General features: G+C 40.1%; 1 protein-coding gene across 1 annotated transcript in view; it reads right to left on the bottom strand.

Moving 5' to 3' along the window:
* LOC115223541 (bone morphogenetic protein 7) overlaps positions 1–19,731 on the bottom strand; it is a 50,573-nt gene that overhangs the window by 14,056 nt on the left and 16,786 nt on the right. The window contains exon 3 of the mRNA XM_029794175.2: positions 6,158–6,341. Within this exon, the coding sequence (XP_029650035.1) occupies positions 6,158–6,341 (184 nt within the window). The remainder of the gene's footprint in view (positions 1–6,157; positions 6,342–19,731) is intronic.

Genomic DNA, 19,731 nt, shown 5'->3' on the forward strand with positions numbered 1-19,731 from the left:
AATATCTATATATATATATATAGGTGCAGGAGTGGCTGTGTGATAAGTAGCTTGTTTACTAACCACATGGTCCCAGGTTCAGTGCCACTGCGTGGCACCTTGGGCAAGTGTCTTCTTCTATAGCCTCGGACAACCAAAGCCTTGTGAGTGGATTTGGTAGACGGAAACTGAACGAAGCCCGTCGTATATATGTATATATATGTGTTTGTCTCCCTAGCATTGCTTGACAACCGATGCTGGTGTGATTATGTCCCCGTCACTTAGCGGTTCGGCAAAAGAGACTGATAGAACAAGTAAAAAAAAAAAAATCACATGTAGCGGGACAAATTAAATATAGAATACTCTCTCTGACTAGTGAAGAAAATATTTATCTATATAGATGCAACCACTTGGTTGCGGGTTCAGTCCCACTGCTTGACACCTTAGGCATGTGTCCTCTACTGTAGCCTCGGGCCGACCAAAGCCTTGTGAGTGGACTTGGTGTGTGTGTGTATTTGTGTCTGCCTCAATTCCCTTCCACTTAAATCTTACTAGTATAGACATTTAACAAATCAAAAAGGTGCAGGGGTGGTTATGTGGTAAGTAGCTTGCTTACCAACCACATGGCTCTGGGTTCAGTCCCACTGCATGGCACTTTGGGCAAGTGTCTTCTATTATAGCCTCACACCGACCAAAGCCTTGTTAGTTGATTTGGTAGACAGAAACTGAAAGAAGCCCATCGTATATATGAATATATATATGTGTGTGTGTGTGTGTGTTTGTATGTGTGTATCTGTGTTTGTCCCCCACCCACCCATCATCACTTGACAACCATTGCTGGTGTGTTTATGTCCCCATAACTTAGCAGTTCAGCAAAAAAGACCGATAGAATAAGTACTAGGCTTGCAAAGAATAAGTCCTGGGGTCGATTTCTTTGACTAAAGGCGGTGCTCCAGCATGGCCACAGTCAAATGACTAAAAAGAATAAAAGAATAAATAGCCATATCATCATTGTTGAATGTCCGCTTTCCATGCTGGCATGAGTTGGACGGTTTAACATGGAGCTGGCTAGCAGGGAGCTGTCCAGACTCCAATTGTCTTATAAAGGAACTGTCTGGAACAGGTTGTGTCTTTTGCACTGTTTGGGTGCAACACAATTTCCTTCTTTGTTTCCAAAAACTACCGGTGTCAGGAACAAGAAAGCAACCTTAAAAAATATGACACTTTATTTCGTTATTTACATAAAGAAGGTACGTTGGTAAATTGGTAACCACTTGGTGTGGAAGCACTCCATCGGTTACGACGATGAGGGTTCCGGTTGATCCGATCAATGGAACAGCCTGCTCGTGAAATTAACGTGTAAGTGGCTGAGCACTCCACAGACACGTGCACCCTTAACGTAGTTCTCAGGGATATTCAGCGTGACACAGAGAGTGACAAGGCCGGCCCTTTGAAATACAGGTACAACAGAAACAGGAAGTAAGAGTGAGAGAAAGTTGTGGTGAAAGAGTACAGCAGGGATCACCACAATCCCCTGCCGGAGCCTCGTGGAGCTTTAGGTGTTTTCGCTCAATAAACACACACAACGCCCGGACTGGGAATCGAAAACGCAATCCTATGACCGCGAGTCCGCTGCCCTAACCACTGGGCCTTTGCGCCTCCAAACCACTTGGTGTAGGTACAGCAAGACTGAAGTTAAACATTTGTAAAGATAAACCTCACAACAACTGCAGCAGCAAGAGAGCCGGTCAAATCCCAAGCGTCTGGGACAGGAGAATAGGCTGACAACACGTTAAACACGTCTTCTCTCTTCAATGAATGCCATAGAATTCTCTTTCCCAGTTTTTAGCACATGTGCATTAGGGAACTTCCTTAGGCCCTTCCAGAAGGTTCCAGCCCCGCACACGCACACTGAAGAATGACGTCACTACAGTCTATTTTGGCATGTTTTCTACAGCTGGATGCCCTTCCTAATGCCAACCACTTAGCAGATTGTGCTGGATGCTTTTTACATGCCACTGGCATGGGTGTGTTTACACAGCACAGGTGTGTCAACGCAGCATCAACACAGGTGTTTTTAAGTGGCGCCGGCACCTGAGAGGACAAACTTGTATGTATGGATAACAGTGATTTTATTTAGCTTGATGCATCTTATCACGTACAGAAAATCGCCAGATCTCACAGTCCCTTGTCATTTTCTCAGCGAGCTTACTGTTCCCTTAAGGTAAGATTGACAAAAAATGTACCTCATCCAGTGAGAGATAAATATCATTTAATGAACCCTGGCACCCGTGCTAGTGGAGCGCTAAGAGCACCATCCAAGTGTGATCGTTACCAAAACAGCTAACTGGCTTCCATGCTGGTGGCACGTAAAAAGCACCATTCAAGCATGATTGTTACCAGCGTCGCCTTACTGGCAGTTGTGCCAGTGGCACGTGAAAAAACATTTGAGCGGGGGCATTGCCAGTGCCGCTAGACTGGCTCCTGTGCAGGTAAAACACCATTTGAACGTGGCCGTTGCCAGTACCACCTGACTGGCCCGTGTATTGGTGGCACGTAATAGCACCCACTACACTCTCGGAGTGGTTGGTGTTAGGAAGGGCATCCAGCTGTAGAAACTCTGCCAGCTCAAGATTGGAGCCTGGTGCAGCCATCTGGTTTGCCAGTCCTCAGTCAAATCATCCAACCCATGCTAGCATGGAAAGCGGACGTTAAACGATGATGATGATGACAGAATAAAGGTGTGTTACAAAACTTGTCTAGACTAGTGTCTCCAAAGCAAGAAACTATTCGTATCTTTATACTGTGTGCATAAAAAGATGTAGGTATATATGTGGGCATGGCTGGGTGGTTAAGATGGTCACTTTACAACCGCATAGTTTTGGGTTCAATCCTTTGTGCAAATATCTTTTGCTCCATCTTTGGGCTGACCCCAAGCCTTGATTTCCTTCCCCTATCTCTACAGTACCTATTTCTTTACTATCCACAAGGGGCTAAATACAGAGGGGACAAACAAAGACAGACAAACGGATTAAGTCGATTACATAAACCCCAGTTCGTAACTGGTACTTATTTAATCGACCCCGAAAGGATGAAAGGCAAAGTTGACCTCGGCGGAATTTGAACACAGAACGCAGCGGTAGACGAAATACTGCTAAGCATTTCGCCTGGCATGCTAACGTTTCTGCCAGCTCACCGCCTTATATCTCTACAGTACCATCTAGTTTCTCCTTCCTGTCACCAACCCTCACTTGTTTTGAAACGAGGTAATATTTTCCAACAGCCAGACATGTTTTGTAGAAGACTGGAAATAAACAACACTGCTTGTATAACAGTAACACTTATTTACAACATGCACACACTTACACATACACACACACATATATACACTCAAAAACATACAGATACACACATAACCACACACGCACTCAGATACACACACACACACACACATATATATATACACTCAAACACATACACACACATACTAACACATGTGTATGAGATGTTTCTTTCAGTTTCCATCAACCAAATCCACTTAAAGGCTTTGGTTAGCCTGGGGCTATAGTAGAAGACTCTTGCTCAAGGTGCTACACAGTGGGACTGATCCCTGGACGATGTGGTTGAGAAGGAGACTTCTTACATACAGCAACGCTTGCACTTACTAAAAGAAGACCTTAACCCCAGGACTAATAATTATTTAATCTCTATAGTCATGCATGTGTGTGTGTGTGTGTGTACATGTATGTGTGTGTGTGTTTCTGCACACACACTCACACACACATATGCACACATGTAGCCATCAACTAAACTAAAACATCAGCTGTACTAATTCTCAAACTAGTTTACCAAATGCCAGAGCTTATGTGGGAGCCTGAGAAAATTAGAGGCACGACCCTTTCGTCTTGGGATTAATTAAAGAAAAATTAGTAACATTTTAAAATATGTGTTTATAGTTTCCCTTTCCAACTAATGCTTATAATTTCGAAGCTTGTTTTAACTCTGCAAATTACCCCTATACCATCAACTTATTCTCTTGCGACTAACAAGCACCTATTATATTTTTTGATATACATGTTGAATTTTTCAGCCCAAAATTTACAATAAAAAAAAAATGGGAGGTTGACTTAGGCACAGGAGTGGCTTTGTGGTAAGTAGCTTGCTTACCAACCACATGGTTCTGGGTTCAGTCCCACTGCGTGGCACCTTGGGCAAGTGTCTTCTACTATAGCCTCAGGCCGACCAAAGCCTTGTGAGTGGATTTGGTAGACGGAAACTGAAAGAAGCCCGTCGTATATATGCATATATATATATATGTGTGTGTGTGTGTATATGTTTGTGTGTCTGTGTTAGTCATCCCCAACATCGCTTGACAACCGGTGCTGTTGTGTTTACATCCCCATAACTTAGAGGTTCAGCAAAATAGACTGATAGAATAAGTACTAGGCTTACAAAGAATAAGTCCCGGGGTCGATTTGTTCGACTAAAGGCAGTGCTCCAGCATGGCCGCAGTCAAATGACTGAAACAAGTCAAAGAGTAAAAGAGAGAGAGAGAGTAAAGAGTTATACAGCAAAATGGCTTCGGAGAGAACTGAACCTTCCATGTGAACTGCAGCAGGATTTGGAAAGATAAGGATGATGTTTGAATGTTTACATTATAATTATTACATTAGCTTGTATGCAGGAAAATATAGCATGAACCAACAAAGGAAACATCTACATGACCACTAGCCTTGTTAGAAATAGTAGCTAAATCTCTTCCAAATTACACCCTTCTGTCTCCATATATCTACATACTAATTTTTAGTCAGATTTTTCTGACCAAAATCTACAACCAAAAAAGGTAGATTCCCTGTGAAATGCAGCAGGATTTGGAGAGACAGTGATGATGGTTGAATGTCTACACTACTACATTGACTTGTATGGCAGAAACGTTAGCACGCCAGATGAAATGCTTAGCGGTATTTCATCTGCCATTATGTTCTGAGTTCAAATTCCGCGAAGGTCGACTTTGCTTTTCATCCTTTCGGGGTCAATAAATATAGGGTTTAAGTTGATTACAACGACCCCAAAAGGATGAAAAGCGAAGTCGACCTCGGCAGAATTTGAACTCAGGATACATATATATATATATATATATATATATATATACTGAAATAAACTACAAAACCTGTGAAATATTACTCTCCTCCTGTCCAACACATGTTTTCTCTAAAGTCTTTACGTAATCACTGAAGATATCAGCATTTACAAGATGTGATATTAGATTTAGTTATTTTGGAAACTCTTTTAATCTGAGATTATTTGGGGATTAGGAACCAATTAATTAAAAATAAATAAATAAAATAACGAAATATGGAAAACAAAATCAGAAGGAAACTGATATAGTTTCAGGAATAGAAGAAAGGTGAGCTATAACGAAAAAAAGAAAAGTGTAAATATAATACATGAACACACACACAACACACAAAAGCATGAGCACACAGAAAGACATACGAAGCACACACATACAAATACATAAAACACATCCGCCCACACATATACATACTTAAAAACGCACACACACACACACACACCTTTTTATCTTTCACTTAAAGAATTCTATCTAAATGAATTGACCCCAGTACCTATTTACTTTTTAAACTTGGTATTTATTTTATCAGTCTCTTTTGCCAAACCACTAAGTTATGAAAACATAAACACCAACATTGGTTCACAAGCGGTGGTGAGTGACAAGCGCAACACACACACACACACACACACAGAACTACATACAAAACACACACACACACACACACACACACACACACAACTACATACAACACACACACACACACACGCACACAACTACATACAACACACACACACAACTACATACAACACACACATGCAAACATACATAAATGCACACGCACACACACACACCACACACACACACACACACACACACACACACAATACATACCGAAATACATACACACACACACAGTTTCCATAATCCTTTACACAGTGTTGCAAAAGCATTGCTCCCTGCTACTATCTATATCATAAAAATTTTAATGACCTTCCCTCTTGACTTAAATCAGAGGATTGCTTCCACACGAGTGAGTGTATATAAAAGTGGTGACAAGAATCCAGTTCAAACGATGATGGGTGTAGAACCAATGTCAATACTTACTGTTCATCAACTCCCTGTTGGATGGTAAACACCTCAATATGATAAGTTGTATGGCGACCACGTCTATCCTTGGCTTTGTACAACCTCAGTTCGGCCCCTGTCACTGTCTCTTGTGGGGACACTTCTCCAAAGTCAAAGAAGAAGGTTCGGTCCCTTTCATGGCGAAGGAAATGGATTTTGTGCACTGCAAATGATAATAATAATAACAATAATAATAATAATAATAATAACAATAATAATAATAATAATAATAATAATAATTCTCAAAATACAAAGACCTGGAAATAGAGATAACCAGAATGTGGAATCTGAAAACAGAAACAATCCCTATCATAGTAGGTGCATTAGGCATGATAAAAAAAATATTCAGACAAATACATAACAAAAACACCAGGACTTACAAACACATATAACATACAGAAAATTGCACTACTAGGCACTGCACACCTCCTACGCAGAACACTTTCCATACAATAACCATCAGAGCATCACAACAAATCACAGCACATACCCAAGGCACACAGAGCTGCGCTCAGTAGTGAAGTGAAAGCACGCTATAAAAATAAAACTACTGAATAATAATAATAATAATAATAAACTGGAAGGCATCATCGAAAATTATAATGCAAAGATCCTATGGGATTTTATGACTCAGTGCAACCATGAGTTAGAGAATAGGAAGCCAGACATAGTGTTAATTGAGAAAGAAAACAAACAATGCTGGATCATGGATATAGCATGCCTAGCTGACAACAAGGTATGTGATAAGGAAGAAAGAAAAGTCGATGGATATGACAGGTTAGCTTAGGAGGTTAAGCAGTTGTGGTCGCTAGAAAAGGTGGTGGTAGTACCAATAATTGTCGGAGCCCTGGGAACAGTGAGTAAAAATCTTGAGAAGTACATGTAACAAATAGGGGCTGCAATAAGGGTGGAGCACTTGCAGAAAACAGCAATGCTTGGGACCGTTCGAATACTCCGGATGGTGCTCGGAAAATAAGGGATGTTACCTTAGTTCACTGGTAGTAAACAGCTGGTACCGTAGTACATCTCCAGCGTTAGAAGCTGTGCAAAGACAAAAAAAAAATAAATAATGATGATTTCAAACTTTTGCCACAAGGACAGCTTGGGATAGGGGATTAAATCAATTACATTGACCCCAGTGCATAACTGGTACTTGTTTTATCAACCTCGAAAGGGTGAAAGACAAAGTTGACCATAGTGGAATTTGAAATATAACAATAATAATCTTTTCTACTATAGGCACAAGGCCTGAAATTTTGGAGGAGGGCACTAATTGATTACTTCAACCCTAGTGTTTTACTGGTACCTAATTTATCGATCCCGAAAGGATGAAAGGCATAATGCCAAAGGTCTTGGTCATTGTCTCTGTGAGGCCCAACACTCAAAAGGAGCTTGGCCACTTTGCTTCCATGAGGCCCAACGCTTGAAAGGAACTCAGCCACCTCACCTCCGTGAGACCCAACACTTCAAAGGCACTCAGCCACTTTTCCTCCAAATAATAATAATCCTTTCTACTATAAGTACAAGGTCTGAAATTTGAGGGGAGGGGACAAGTTGACTACATTGACCCCAGTGCTTCACTGGTACTTAATTTCTCAACTCCAAAAGGATGAAAGGCAAAAAGCAACCTTGGCGAAATTTGAACTCAGGACATAACGACAGATAAAATACCACTAAATATTTCACCCGGTGTGCTAACAATTCTGCCAGCTCGCCACCTTGAATAATAATAATAATAATAATAATTAATTCTTTTTATTGGCCACAAGGGCTGACACACATGATTAGAAAACATAAAGGGACAAAACAGGACAAAAAGTTACAAAAGGTTTTGTCCGTTTTTTGAAAGAAAAAGTCCGTGTAAACAAGCTTTACAACAACGAAAAAATTCGACAATTTACAATACTCGGTGGTTGCAAATTTTAGCAGAAGGCCAGTAACTTTGAGGGAGATATAAGCCAATCACATGGATCCCAGGGCTCAACTGGTACTTAATTTATCGACCCTGAAAGGATGAAAGGCAAAGTTGACCTCAGTGGAATTTGAACTCTGAATATAAAGACAGACGAAATACTGCTAAGAATTTTGCCCAGCAGCCAACTCACCACCTTAACAACAACAACAACACAACAACAACAACAACAACAACAACAACAACAACAACAACAACAACAACAACAACAACAACAACAACAATAATAATAACAATAATAATAATAATAATAATAATAATAATAACAATAATAATAATAATAATAACAATAACAATAACAATAATAATAATAATAATAATAATAATAACAATAATAATAATAATGAAAGTAATAATAATAATAATAACAATAATAATAATAATAATAATAATAATAATAATAATAACAATAATAATAATAATAATAATAATAATAACAATAATAATAACAATAATAATAATAATAATAATAACAACAATAACAATAACAACAATACAATAATAATAATAACAACAATAACATAATAATAATAATAATAATAACAATAACAATAACAATAATAATAAAATAATAACAATAACAACAATAACAATAATAATAATAATAATAATAACAATACAATAACAATAATAATAATAATAATATAATAATAACAATAACAATAATAATAATAATAATAATAATAATAATAATAATAATTTCTAAGTGGCACAAGGCAAGAAAGATGAGGGAGTGGAGAAAGAGAAGAGAAAGGGGTATGTAAAAGAAGTATGATATTGGAGAGGGAAAGAGGGAGAGTGGTGTCCCATTTAGTGAAATGTGAACCAAGTACAGTTATTTCATGAGAAGGTGGAAATATATTTAAAAATGAGGGGGAAAAAAATGAAAAGAAATCGTAAGATGGTTAAATTATTCAGCCAGAAAAACATGGAGTACTTTGGGTAGGGTTGAAGAAACGAAGGAAGTGTGCATGGGTGTGGGCACGGGCGTAATGTGTGTATGGTTGTGTGGTTTTGTGTGTGTGTGTGATTGTGAAAGAAAAGCGCTGGTAAACTGTATCATCTCGGAAGTGACTCTGCTGGATACACAGGAAAGGAGTGTGTACTGATGCCAGCAATGGGTGCAAATAGTGTGTCTTGCAGGCTGAGGGGGGGAATCGAGAGTTCAAACATTACAGATGGACACGAGGAGCTAGCAATGGGTGGGGTGTACTTATGTAGGTATAAAGTTCTATGTATTACTCCACATGGTTTGCAAGATACAAATGGGTGCCGAAAAGTTTGTGGTTTTCGGTAAAAGAAAATAATGGGAGGATCAGTTAATTATGATTTTATTCAACATATTCCCCTCTCAGATTCATACACCTATTGCAGCGGTGCTTCAGTTTTACTAAGCCCTGTAAAAAAACATGCAAGTGTGGGCCTCCAACCAGACCTTTATTGATACCCTTAAAATCAGGAACTATTCAACACCCCTTCATATATATATATATTTCTTGACTACCCACAAGGGGCTACACACAGAGGGGACAAACAAGGACAGACAAAGGGATTAAGTCGATTACATCGATCCCAGTGCATAGCTGGTACTTCATATATATATATATATATATCACCTGATCGACCAGTCCATCAGATGTAGTTACACATCGCTGGTCACAATGCATTCGCATTGTTTTAGCCTTCGAATGACGCCACCCTGCTGGCTAAGCGAGCAGGCCAACAGAAGAAAGAGTGGTGAAAGAGTACAGCAGGGATCACCACCCCCTGCCGGAGCCTCGTGGAGCTTTTAGGTGTTTTCGCTCAATAAACACTCACAACACCCGGTCTGGGAATCGAAACCGCGATCCTACAACCGCGAGTCCGCTGCCCTAACCACTGGGCCATTGCGCCTCCACATATATATATAAATTAGAAAAAAAACACCTTTTATCAATTCAATAATGAAAAATTAAATTATACCATTTAGAAAAATTACATATTATAGAAAGATTAAATATAAGATAAAGCATATAACGATGATTAAGTAATGTGCAAAATAATAAATAAAACGTATATATTTGGTAGAATAACGACACGTATTTCGTGGCTATATTTAAGAAATGATAATAGTAAAAATAGTAGAAGTGGCAGCAGCAGCAGCAGTTGCAGTAGCAGTAGTAGTAGTAGTAGTAGTAAAATCACTTCATGCTGAAAAGTTCCTGGCTTTGGGTAAAATAAAAATACAGGAGGATCAGTTAATTATGATTTTATTCAACATATTCCCCTCTCAGACACACACACTTACTGCAGTGGCCCTTCAGTTTTTCTAGACCCTGTAAAAGAACACGGAAGGTTGGACTTCCAACCAGACTGGCAAAAAAAGAGTAATCCTGTGAGAGAATGGTGTCCTGTCCAGGTGGGGAATATTTATACAATGACATTGGGAAACTGGCCCTTAGGAGTTGGCATTAATCAAGAAGGTAACTTTGCCTTTACTTATAATACACAAATCTGTGCAAGGGGACTGTGAGCATCTCAAGAAATTAGAAAGATGGCACAAAGACACACAGGGGTCACGAAGGCGTAAATTAGTTTCAAATGTACAGCACATTCTTCAGGGATTCTACCTGTCAGGTGGTTCATTGCAAGGGGACTGTGAGCATCTCAAGAAATTAGAAAGATGGCACACAAAGACACACAGGGGTCACCTAGACGTAAATTAGTTTCAAATCTATAGCACATTCTTCGGGGATTCTACCTGTCAGGTGGTCCATTGGAAGGGGACCGTGAGCAGAGATTCTACCTGTCAGCTGGTCCATGGGAAGGGGGCTGTAAGCGGAGATTCTACCTGTTAGCTGGTCCATTGCAAGGGGACAGTGAGCATCTCAAGAAATTAGAAAGATGGCACACAAAGATACACAGGGGTCACCAAGGCGTAAATTAATTTCAAATCTACAGCACATTCTTCAGGGATTCTACCTGTCAGGTGGTCCATTGGACCAGCTAACAGGTAGAGTCCCAGTGTAGCGGAGCTAAACACAGCTCTTAGTAAAACACTTCTTTTCGTCTGTAATTTTGGTAACATTGCCAATCGCAGTGACAATCAGCAGACACACACCACAAACTCCTTCTCTCGTACCTACACAACACTCATATGTCACCCTACATAACACCGTCATCAGAAGCCCATACCACAACATATATACCCCATTAATTGTACCTCTGTCACCTATAACTGCAACTGATAATTACACACCCCATCACGTACCCAGACACACTGCTTAGCATTTCCTATATATAACAACCATAGTAATCAACACACAACCACTCTAATCATATAACCACCACCACAACCATCACAGTCAAAGGAGCCACTATGTGGTCTTGTCAGTTGCTAGAAGTAGCAGCCAAATCTCCTTCAAGTTTCATTCCACCATTTGAAAATAATGATAGGCAACGTGGTCTTAGATATACCAAAAAAGGATGATGTGGTAGGTCATGTTTGGAATGCTTTTAATCTTATGTCTGCTTGATGAGGGCTGACCTGGAGCTAAGCATACACACACACACAAACTTACACACACTGCCACCACTAATCAACACACAACCACTCTAATCATATAACCACCACCACAACCATCACAGTCAAAGGAGCCACTATGTGGTCTTGTCAGTTGCTAGAAGTAGCAGCCAAATCTCCTTCAAGTTTCATTCCACCATTTGAAAATAATGATAGGCAACGTGGTCTTAGATATACCAAAAAAGGATGATGTGGTAGGTCATGTTTGGAATGCTTTTAATCTTATGTCTGCTTGATGAGGGCTGACCTGGAGCTAAGCATACACACACACACAAACTTACACACACTGCCACCACTAATCAACACACAACCACTCTAATCATATAACCACCACCACAACCATCACAGTCAAAGGAGCCACTATGTGGTCTTGTCAGTTGCTAGAAGTAGCAGCCAAATCTCCTTCAAGTTTCATTCCACCATTTGAAAATAATGATAGGCAACGTGGTCTTAGATATACCAAAAAAGGATGATGTGGTAGGTCATGTTTGGAATGCTTTTAATCTTATGTCTGCTTGATGAGGGCTGACCTGGAGCTAAGCATACACACACACACACAAACTTACACACACTGCCACCACTAATCAACACACAACCACTCTAATCATATAACCACCACCACAACCATCACAGTCAAAGGAGCCACTATGTGGTCTTGTCAGTTGCTAGAAGTAGCAGCCAAATCTCCTTCAAGTTTCATTCCACCATTTGAAAATAATGATAGGCAACGTGGTCTTAGATATACCAAAAAAGGATGATGTGGTAGGTCATGTTTGGAATGCTTTTAATCTTATGTCTGCTTGATGAGGGCTGACCTGGAGCTAAGCATACACACACACACAAACTTACACACACTGCCACCACTAATCAACACACAACCACTCTAATCATATAACCACCATCACAGTCAAAGGAGCCACTATGTGGTCTTGTCAGTTGCTAGAAGTAGCAGCCAAATCTACTTCGAGTTTCATTCCACCCTTTTGAAAATAATGATAGGCAATCTGGTCTTAGATATACCAAAAAAGGATGATGTGGTAGGTCATGTTTGGAATGCTTTTAATCTTATGTCTGCTTGATGAGGGCTGACCTGGAGCTAAGCATACACACACACACAAACTTACACACACTGCCACCACTAATCAACACACAACCACTCTAATCATATAACCACCACCACAACCATCACAGTCAAAGGAGCCACTATGTGGTCTTGTCAGTTGCTAGAAGTAGCAGCCAAATCTCCTTCAAGTTTCATTCCACCCTTTTGAAAATAATGATAGGCAACGTGGTCTTAGATATACCAAAAAAGGATGATGTGGTAGGTCATGTTTGGAATGCTTTTAATCTTATGTCTGCTTGATGAGGGCTGACCTGGAGCTAAGCATACACACACACTACCACCACTACCACCACCACCACTATAACCACCAAACAGTGAAGAGAAACAAGAGGAACAGTCAAATGTTATTTTAATTAAACAAGGCATCTTACTATTTACTGCTGTAATGATTTTGTTGGCCGTATACCAACTAATACTACCACCACCACTACCACAGCTAGTTATACAACTACTGCTACTACCACCACCACAGCAAGTTATACCACCACCACTACTACTACTACTACTACTAACATTAATACTACAGCATGTGGTACCACCACTACCACCACCACCACTGCCACAGCAAGTTTTACCACAAATGCCACCACCATCACACCATGTTGTACTACCACCAAGGGCTGTTGTACTATTACCACCACTAATACCACCACCATCACAACAAGATGTGCCACCACTACAACTACCACAGCTAATTGCAGTACCACCATCACAAAAACTAGCTGTACCACCTCCACTATCACAGATAAACCGTACTATTACCCATACACAATTGATTCTAGAGTCACCACTAATACTACCACCAGAACTCTATCCAGCCGACAAAAAAAAAAGGGAATCAGGTCCTTCTGTTTGTCTGAAGGGAGTTTATTTGGTTGACAGTATGTGTAATGGCAGCGAGCTGGCAGAAACGTTAGCACGCCGGGCGAAATGCGTAGCCGTATTTCGTCTGCCGTAACGTTCTGAGTTCAAATTCTGCCGAGGTCGACTTTGCCTTTCATCCTTTCGGGGGTCGATAAATTAAGTACCAGTTACGCACTGGGGTCGATATAATCGACTTAATCCATTTGTCTGTCCTTGTTTGTCCTCTCTGTGTTTAGCCCCTTGTGGGCAGTAAAGAAATAGGTATTTCGTCTGCTGTTATGTTCTGAGTTCAAATTCCGCCGAGGTCGACTTTGCCTTTCATCCTTTCGGGGGTCGATAAATTAAGTACCAGTTACGCACTGGGGTCGATATAATCGACTTAATCCATTTGTCTGTCCTTGTTTGTCCTCTCTGTGTTTAGCCCCTTGTGGGCAGTAAAGAAATAGGTATTTCGTCTGCTGTTATGTTCTGAGTTCAAATTCCGCCGAGGTCGACTTTGCCTTTCATCCTTTTGGGGTCGATAAATTAAGTACCAGTTACGCACTGGGGTCGATATAATCGACTTAATCCGTTTGTCTGTCCTTGTTTGTCCTCTCTGTGTTTAGCCCCTTGTGGGCAGTAAAGAAATAGGTATTTCATCTGCTGTTACGTGCTGAGTTCAAATTCTGCCGACGTCGACTTTGCCTTTCATCCTTTCAGGGTTGATAAATTAAGTACCAGTTACGCACTGGGGTCGATATAATCGACTTAATCCGTTTGTCTGTCCTTGTTTGTCCTCTCTGTGTTTAGCCCCTTGTGGGCAGTAAAGAAATAGGTATTTCGTCTGCTGTTACGTGCTGAGTTCAAATTCCGCTGACGTCAACTTTGCCTTTCATCCTTTCGGGGTCGATAAATTAAGTACCAGTTATGCACTGGGGTCGATGTAATCGACTTAATCCGTTTGTCTGTCCGTGTTTGTCCCCTCTATGTTTAGCCCCTTGGGGGTAGTAAAGAAAGAAGTATGTGTAATGGTTCCAATTCTTTTAGCCCCCAAGTTCAAATTCATAAAATAAAATTTTCATTTTCAGGGATTGTCTAAAACAAGGGTTTCTCAGCTGGGCTCTATATGGCCCTAAAGGGGTCCATATAAGGATTTGTTTGTTAAAATTTATCTGCAATAAATTGGTTATATGTTTACAACACACAAAATATTTTAATTTCTTTTTTTTTTATTGTTCAATGCTTAATAATATTTATTCTTTTATACTTTGTCTTGTTTCAGACTGTGGCCATGCTGGAGCACTGCCTTGAATGGTTTTAGTCGAACAAATCAGCCACAGGATTTATATCTTAAGCTTAGTACTTATTCTATTGGTCTCTTTTGCCGAACTGCTAAGTTACAGGGATGTAAACACATAAACACAAGTTGCCAAGTGGTGACGGTGGGGGACAAACAGACAGAAAGAGACACACATACACACACAGATATATACATATATATATATAGGCGTAGGAGTGGCTGTGTGGTATGTAGCTTGCTTACCGACCACATGGTTCCGGGTTCAGTCCCACTGCGTGGCACCTTGGGCAAGTGTCTTCTACTATAGCCTCGGGCCAACCAAAGCCTTGTGAGTGGATTTGGTAGACGGAAACTGAAAGAAGCCTGTCGTATATATGTATATATATGTGTGTGTGTGTGCTTGTGTGTCTGTGTTTGTTCCCCCAACATCGCTTGACAACCGATGCTGGTGTGTTTATGTCCCCGTAACTTAGCGGTTCGGCAAAAAGAGACCGATAGAATAAGTACTAGGCTTACAAAGAATAAGTCCTGGGGTCGATTTGCTCGACTAAATGCGGTGCTCCAGCATAGCCGCAGTCAAATAACTGAAACAAGTAAAAGAGTATATATATATATATATATATGACAAGCCGCTGGTATTTATAGAGTGTTAAACACTTTTGGAATGCAAATTAGGGAATCCTTCATAGTGTTACTGCTGCATTTGTTGAGTATATATGCAGTTTGGCTGCTTGTTTCTCTGGAGATTGTCAGAATGATGTAGACACCTCTGATGAGAACTCAATAAGGTTCAAAAATTGATTAAGGTTGTAAATCATTTTTTTCAGTCTGTAGAGATTATTCCATCAAATGTAATTCGTACTCATTCAGTTTTTAATTAATCATGCATTATTTTATAGCTTCAAAATTTCAATGATGTGATTGTGTATTTTTAGAATAACATTGTAGGGTAAGTATGAAGGCCAGATCTGACCAGTTTGAACATAAAACAAGTGGAATATTTGTGCCAATATGGCTGGTTTAAATGCTCAAGGGTGTTTTCTGGAAAATGGCCAAGTTTTTCTCTCATATCAAACTATTGTAAACCATCTGGTTCAACATCTAACATAACCCCTTCACGACTCCTTTTCACACTACAGCTACCTACATTTCCACTTCGTCCCAGCCATCTTGAATAAGGATAATATAATGCAGGGTCTGATAATATAATGCAAAGGGGGTCCGAGGGACCCCCTAGGAGTCAATGAGAAATTACAGGAGGTCAATGATAACCAAGGGGTCGAATGGGGGTCAGCATGCGAAAGACCAGCTCACCTAGATGGACTGCTTGAAATACTTAATCAGCGCCATGACCATCCCTCACACTGATGTTGTCAATTTCAACAAAAGATATTCCAACAATATGGTGCATCTTTCACATTTTCTAACCGTGAGAACAATTTCATAAAAATTGAAAGTTTAATACTATATACTAGTACACCTGGTTTTAAATGTAAAAAGTGAGTCATCTTCAACAAGATTTCTTAATTTGTCGTACATGTATATTTTAGCTAACATTTTAATTGCTAGCATCAGTACCTGGTATGCATTTAAGATATGGTACAGTAGGGTATTAAGATATTTTAAATGAGGAGGGTGTGGTTAGAACAGCAGACTCACGGTCGAGAGATCGCAGGTTCAAATCTCAGACCAGGCGATGTGTGGTTTATGAACGAAACACCTAAGCTCCATGCGGCTCCTGCCGAAGGTAATGGCGAACTTCTGCTGACTCTTTCGCCACTACTTTCTCTCACTCTTTCCTCCTGCATCTTGCAGCTCACCTGCGATGGACCAGCGTCCTGTCCAGGTGGGGAAACTTATATGCCAAGGAAACTGAGAAACCAGCCCTATGAGCCAGGTGTGGCTATGAGGAGGATAGTCAATGTGGAAGAAGTGGCTAAAGGGGATCAATGTGGAAGGAGAAATGGTTAAAGGGGGTCGATGAATGAAAAAGTTTGGTGACCCCTATATAATATATCTTATGCATTGCCAGTTAAATCCAACATTAGTGATGATAGACAAGAAATCCAGGTCAAACAGGAAAACAGTAGAATCCAAGGAAAAGAGGGTTCACAGCAAAAATTAGTTGTCGTATTTCTTCAGATTCAGAAAACAGCAGAAACAGGAAGGAGTCAGGAAGCGAAACGAAAAAAAGTGTTTGATTAAAGTTTTGATAGCAACAAACAAGGTGATAAATTATCAAGAAAGGAGTGGGTAAGATGCAGACATGCTGAGATCAATGAAAAAAATAAGGTCAGTTGAATTGGAGCATGCACAAAGGAAGTGAACGGTGAGAGAACACATAGGGAGTGGCACAGTTTGACAAAAAAAATGTACTTATCATAATTTTACTTTTTGAAATTGCTAGAATTTACTCCCAAGTTTCTGTAAAGATCGAATTACAGGTATATCCCAAAATTAATGGTCACACTTTAAAGATCGAATTACAGGTATATCCCAAAATTAATGGTCACACTTTACTATTTCCTTTTGTCCGGAACTCCATAACTCAAGTTTCTGTAATGTGAGGGATGCCTGTATACCGTTGGTTCCCAAACTTTTTCGCCCCCCACCCCCACCCCGCCTACCTGACACCCAGGCCACATTCCTAGGGCCCCCCACCCCAACAAACCATCACAAAAACAGACCTCTTTCTGAAGCAAATACAAAGCAACTGTATTTCACAAATACAACTTCACCTAACGAACCCGTTATTTTGTTGTTTTTTACATGAATCGCTACCCCATTATTGCCCCAATTTTCTTCAACGCACCCTTGGGACTTTCAACTGCTCCCAGGTTCAATACTGCCCACAGTTTCTTTCAAATATTGGTGATTATAAAAGTAAAAAAAGACAGTCTAGAAAAACGACGACGCCATGGTGATCTCATTCTTGCTCACAACATCATAAGCAGAAAGTGTAGCCTCTCGAAAGAGCTGTTCTTCACTCCTGCTCCAGAGTGTAGGCTGCGGGGTCACTCTGAAAAGCTCTATCTGTGACAATTTCATCTCATTCGAAGGAGAGGGGCTTTCTCCATCCGGGTTGCGGATCCGTGGAATAAGCTGCCGGACAAGATAGTGAAGATGCCGACGACCGCTCGGTTCAAAGTCTCTCTTGACCAGAAATGGCCTGAACTCTTTGCATGAACACCCTCCCTGCACATAACTCCATGTCCCCCTACATGGCCTTACTTTTTGCTTTTTGAGCCAAAAAATTAACTTAACTTAACAGAGAAAATAATAAGCTCATACAAACACACGTCTTATCTTTTACTCGCTTTAGCACTCAGATTATTCCATCAAATATAATGCATATCTATTCAGTTTCCAATTAATCATGCATTATTTTATAGCTTTGAAATTTCAATGATGTGATTGTGTATTTTTAGAATAAAATAGGTAGATACTGACATGGGTGCCAGTTAGGCATCAGCCACGACAAGGACTTCACTTGACTCAACAGGCCCACCCAAACACAGTTTATTGCTCAATGATTGAAGGGTACTCTTAAATGGGTCGGTTATGCTGCACTGGCATAGGCGACGTTTACAGTCTCACTTAGCTTGCCGGGTCTTTTCAAGCACAGCATATCTCCAAAGGTCTCAGTCACTTGTCATCGCTTTCGTGATGCCTGACGTTCAAAGGTCATGCTTCACCACCTCATCCCAGTTCTTCCTGGGTCTACCTCTTCCACAGGTTCCCATTACTGTTCGGGTGTGACACGGCTATATATATATATATATAGGGCTTCTTTCAATTTTCATCTACCAAAAGCAATCATATGGTTGGCCTGAGGCTATAGTAGAAGACACTTGCGCAAGGTACCACACAGTGGAATTGAACCTAGAACCATGTGGTTGGGAAGCAAGCTTCTTACCACACAGCCACACCTTTATGTATATGTGTGTGTGTATATATATATATATATATATATACATGGCAGGCTTCTTTCAGTTTCCATGTAACAGTCCACTCACAAGGCTTTGGCTGGCCTGAGGCTATAGTAGAAAACACTTGCCCAAAGATGCAGTGCAGTGGGACTGAACCCAGAACCATGTGGTTGGGAAGCAAACTTCTTACCACACAGCCATGCCTGCACCTATTTACACAAGCATATAACAACACATTTTCTTTTAAATGTCAGTGATTTTAATAGTAATACAAAATGTATTCAAATACTGACCAATGTATGTGGACAAATATGTTCACACACACATAACAACACTATTCAGATACTGGAGGCTACAATAGTTAATAGTTATAAAACATATTCAAAACACTAAATATGTACCATGAGAAACATTTCCTCTTTCCATTTGTTAACATCTTGCCTTAAAATATTTCTTCAAAATCTATAAAGAAAGAATACACAGAAAATAGCTCTGTAACCCATTATTACTAATCAAATAATAAGAAGAAGAATAATGGCCAGATGAGTCAGTTTGTTGCATGCTTTAGAAGCAAAGAAAAAAACACACTGCATCCATGTCATGTGGCATTGAATGGCCACACCCGTCAAAATGAGGAAGTGAGAAGGTGGGGAGCTGGTAGAAACAGCAGTATTTCGTCTATCTTTACATTCTGAGTTCAAATTCTGCCGAGGTCGACTTTGCCTTTCATCTTTTCGGGGTCAATAAATTAAGTACCAGTTGTGTACTGTGGTTGATGCAATCGACTTAATCCCTTTGTCTATCCTTGTTTGTCCCCTCTATGT

Source organism: Octopus sinensis, linkage group LG23 (assembly GCF_006345805.1).
Source record: "Octopus sinensis linkage group LG23, ASM634580v1, whole genome shotgun sequence".
NCBI lineage: Eukaryota > Metazoa > Mollusca > Cephalopoda > Octopoda > Octopodidae > Octopus > Octopus sinensis.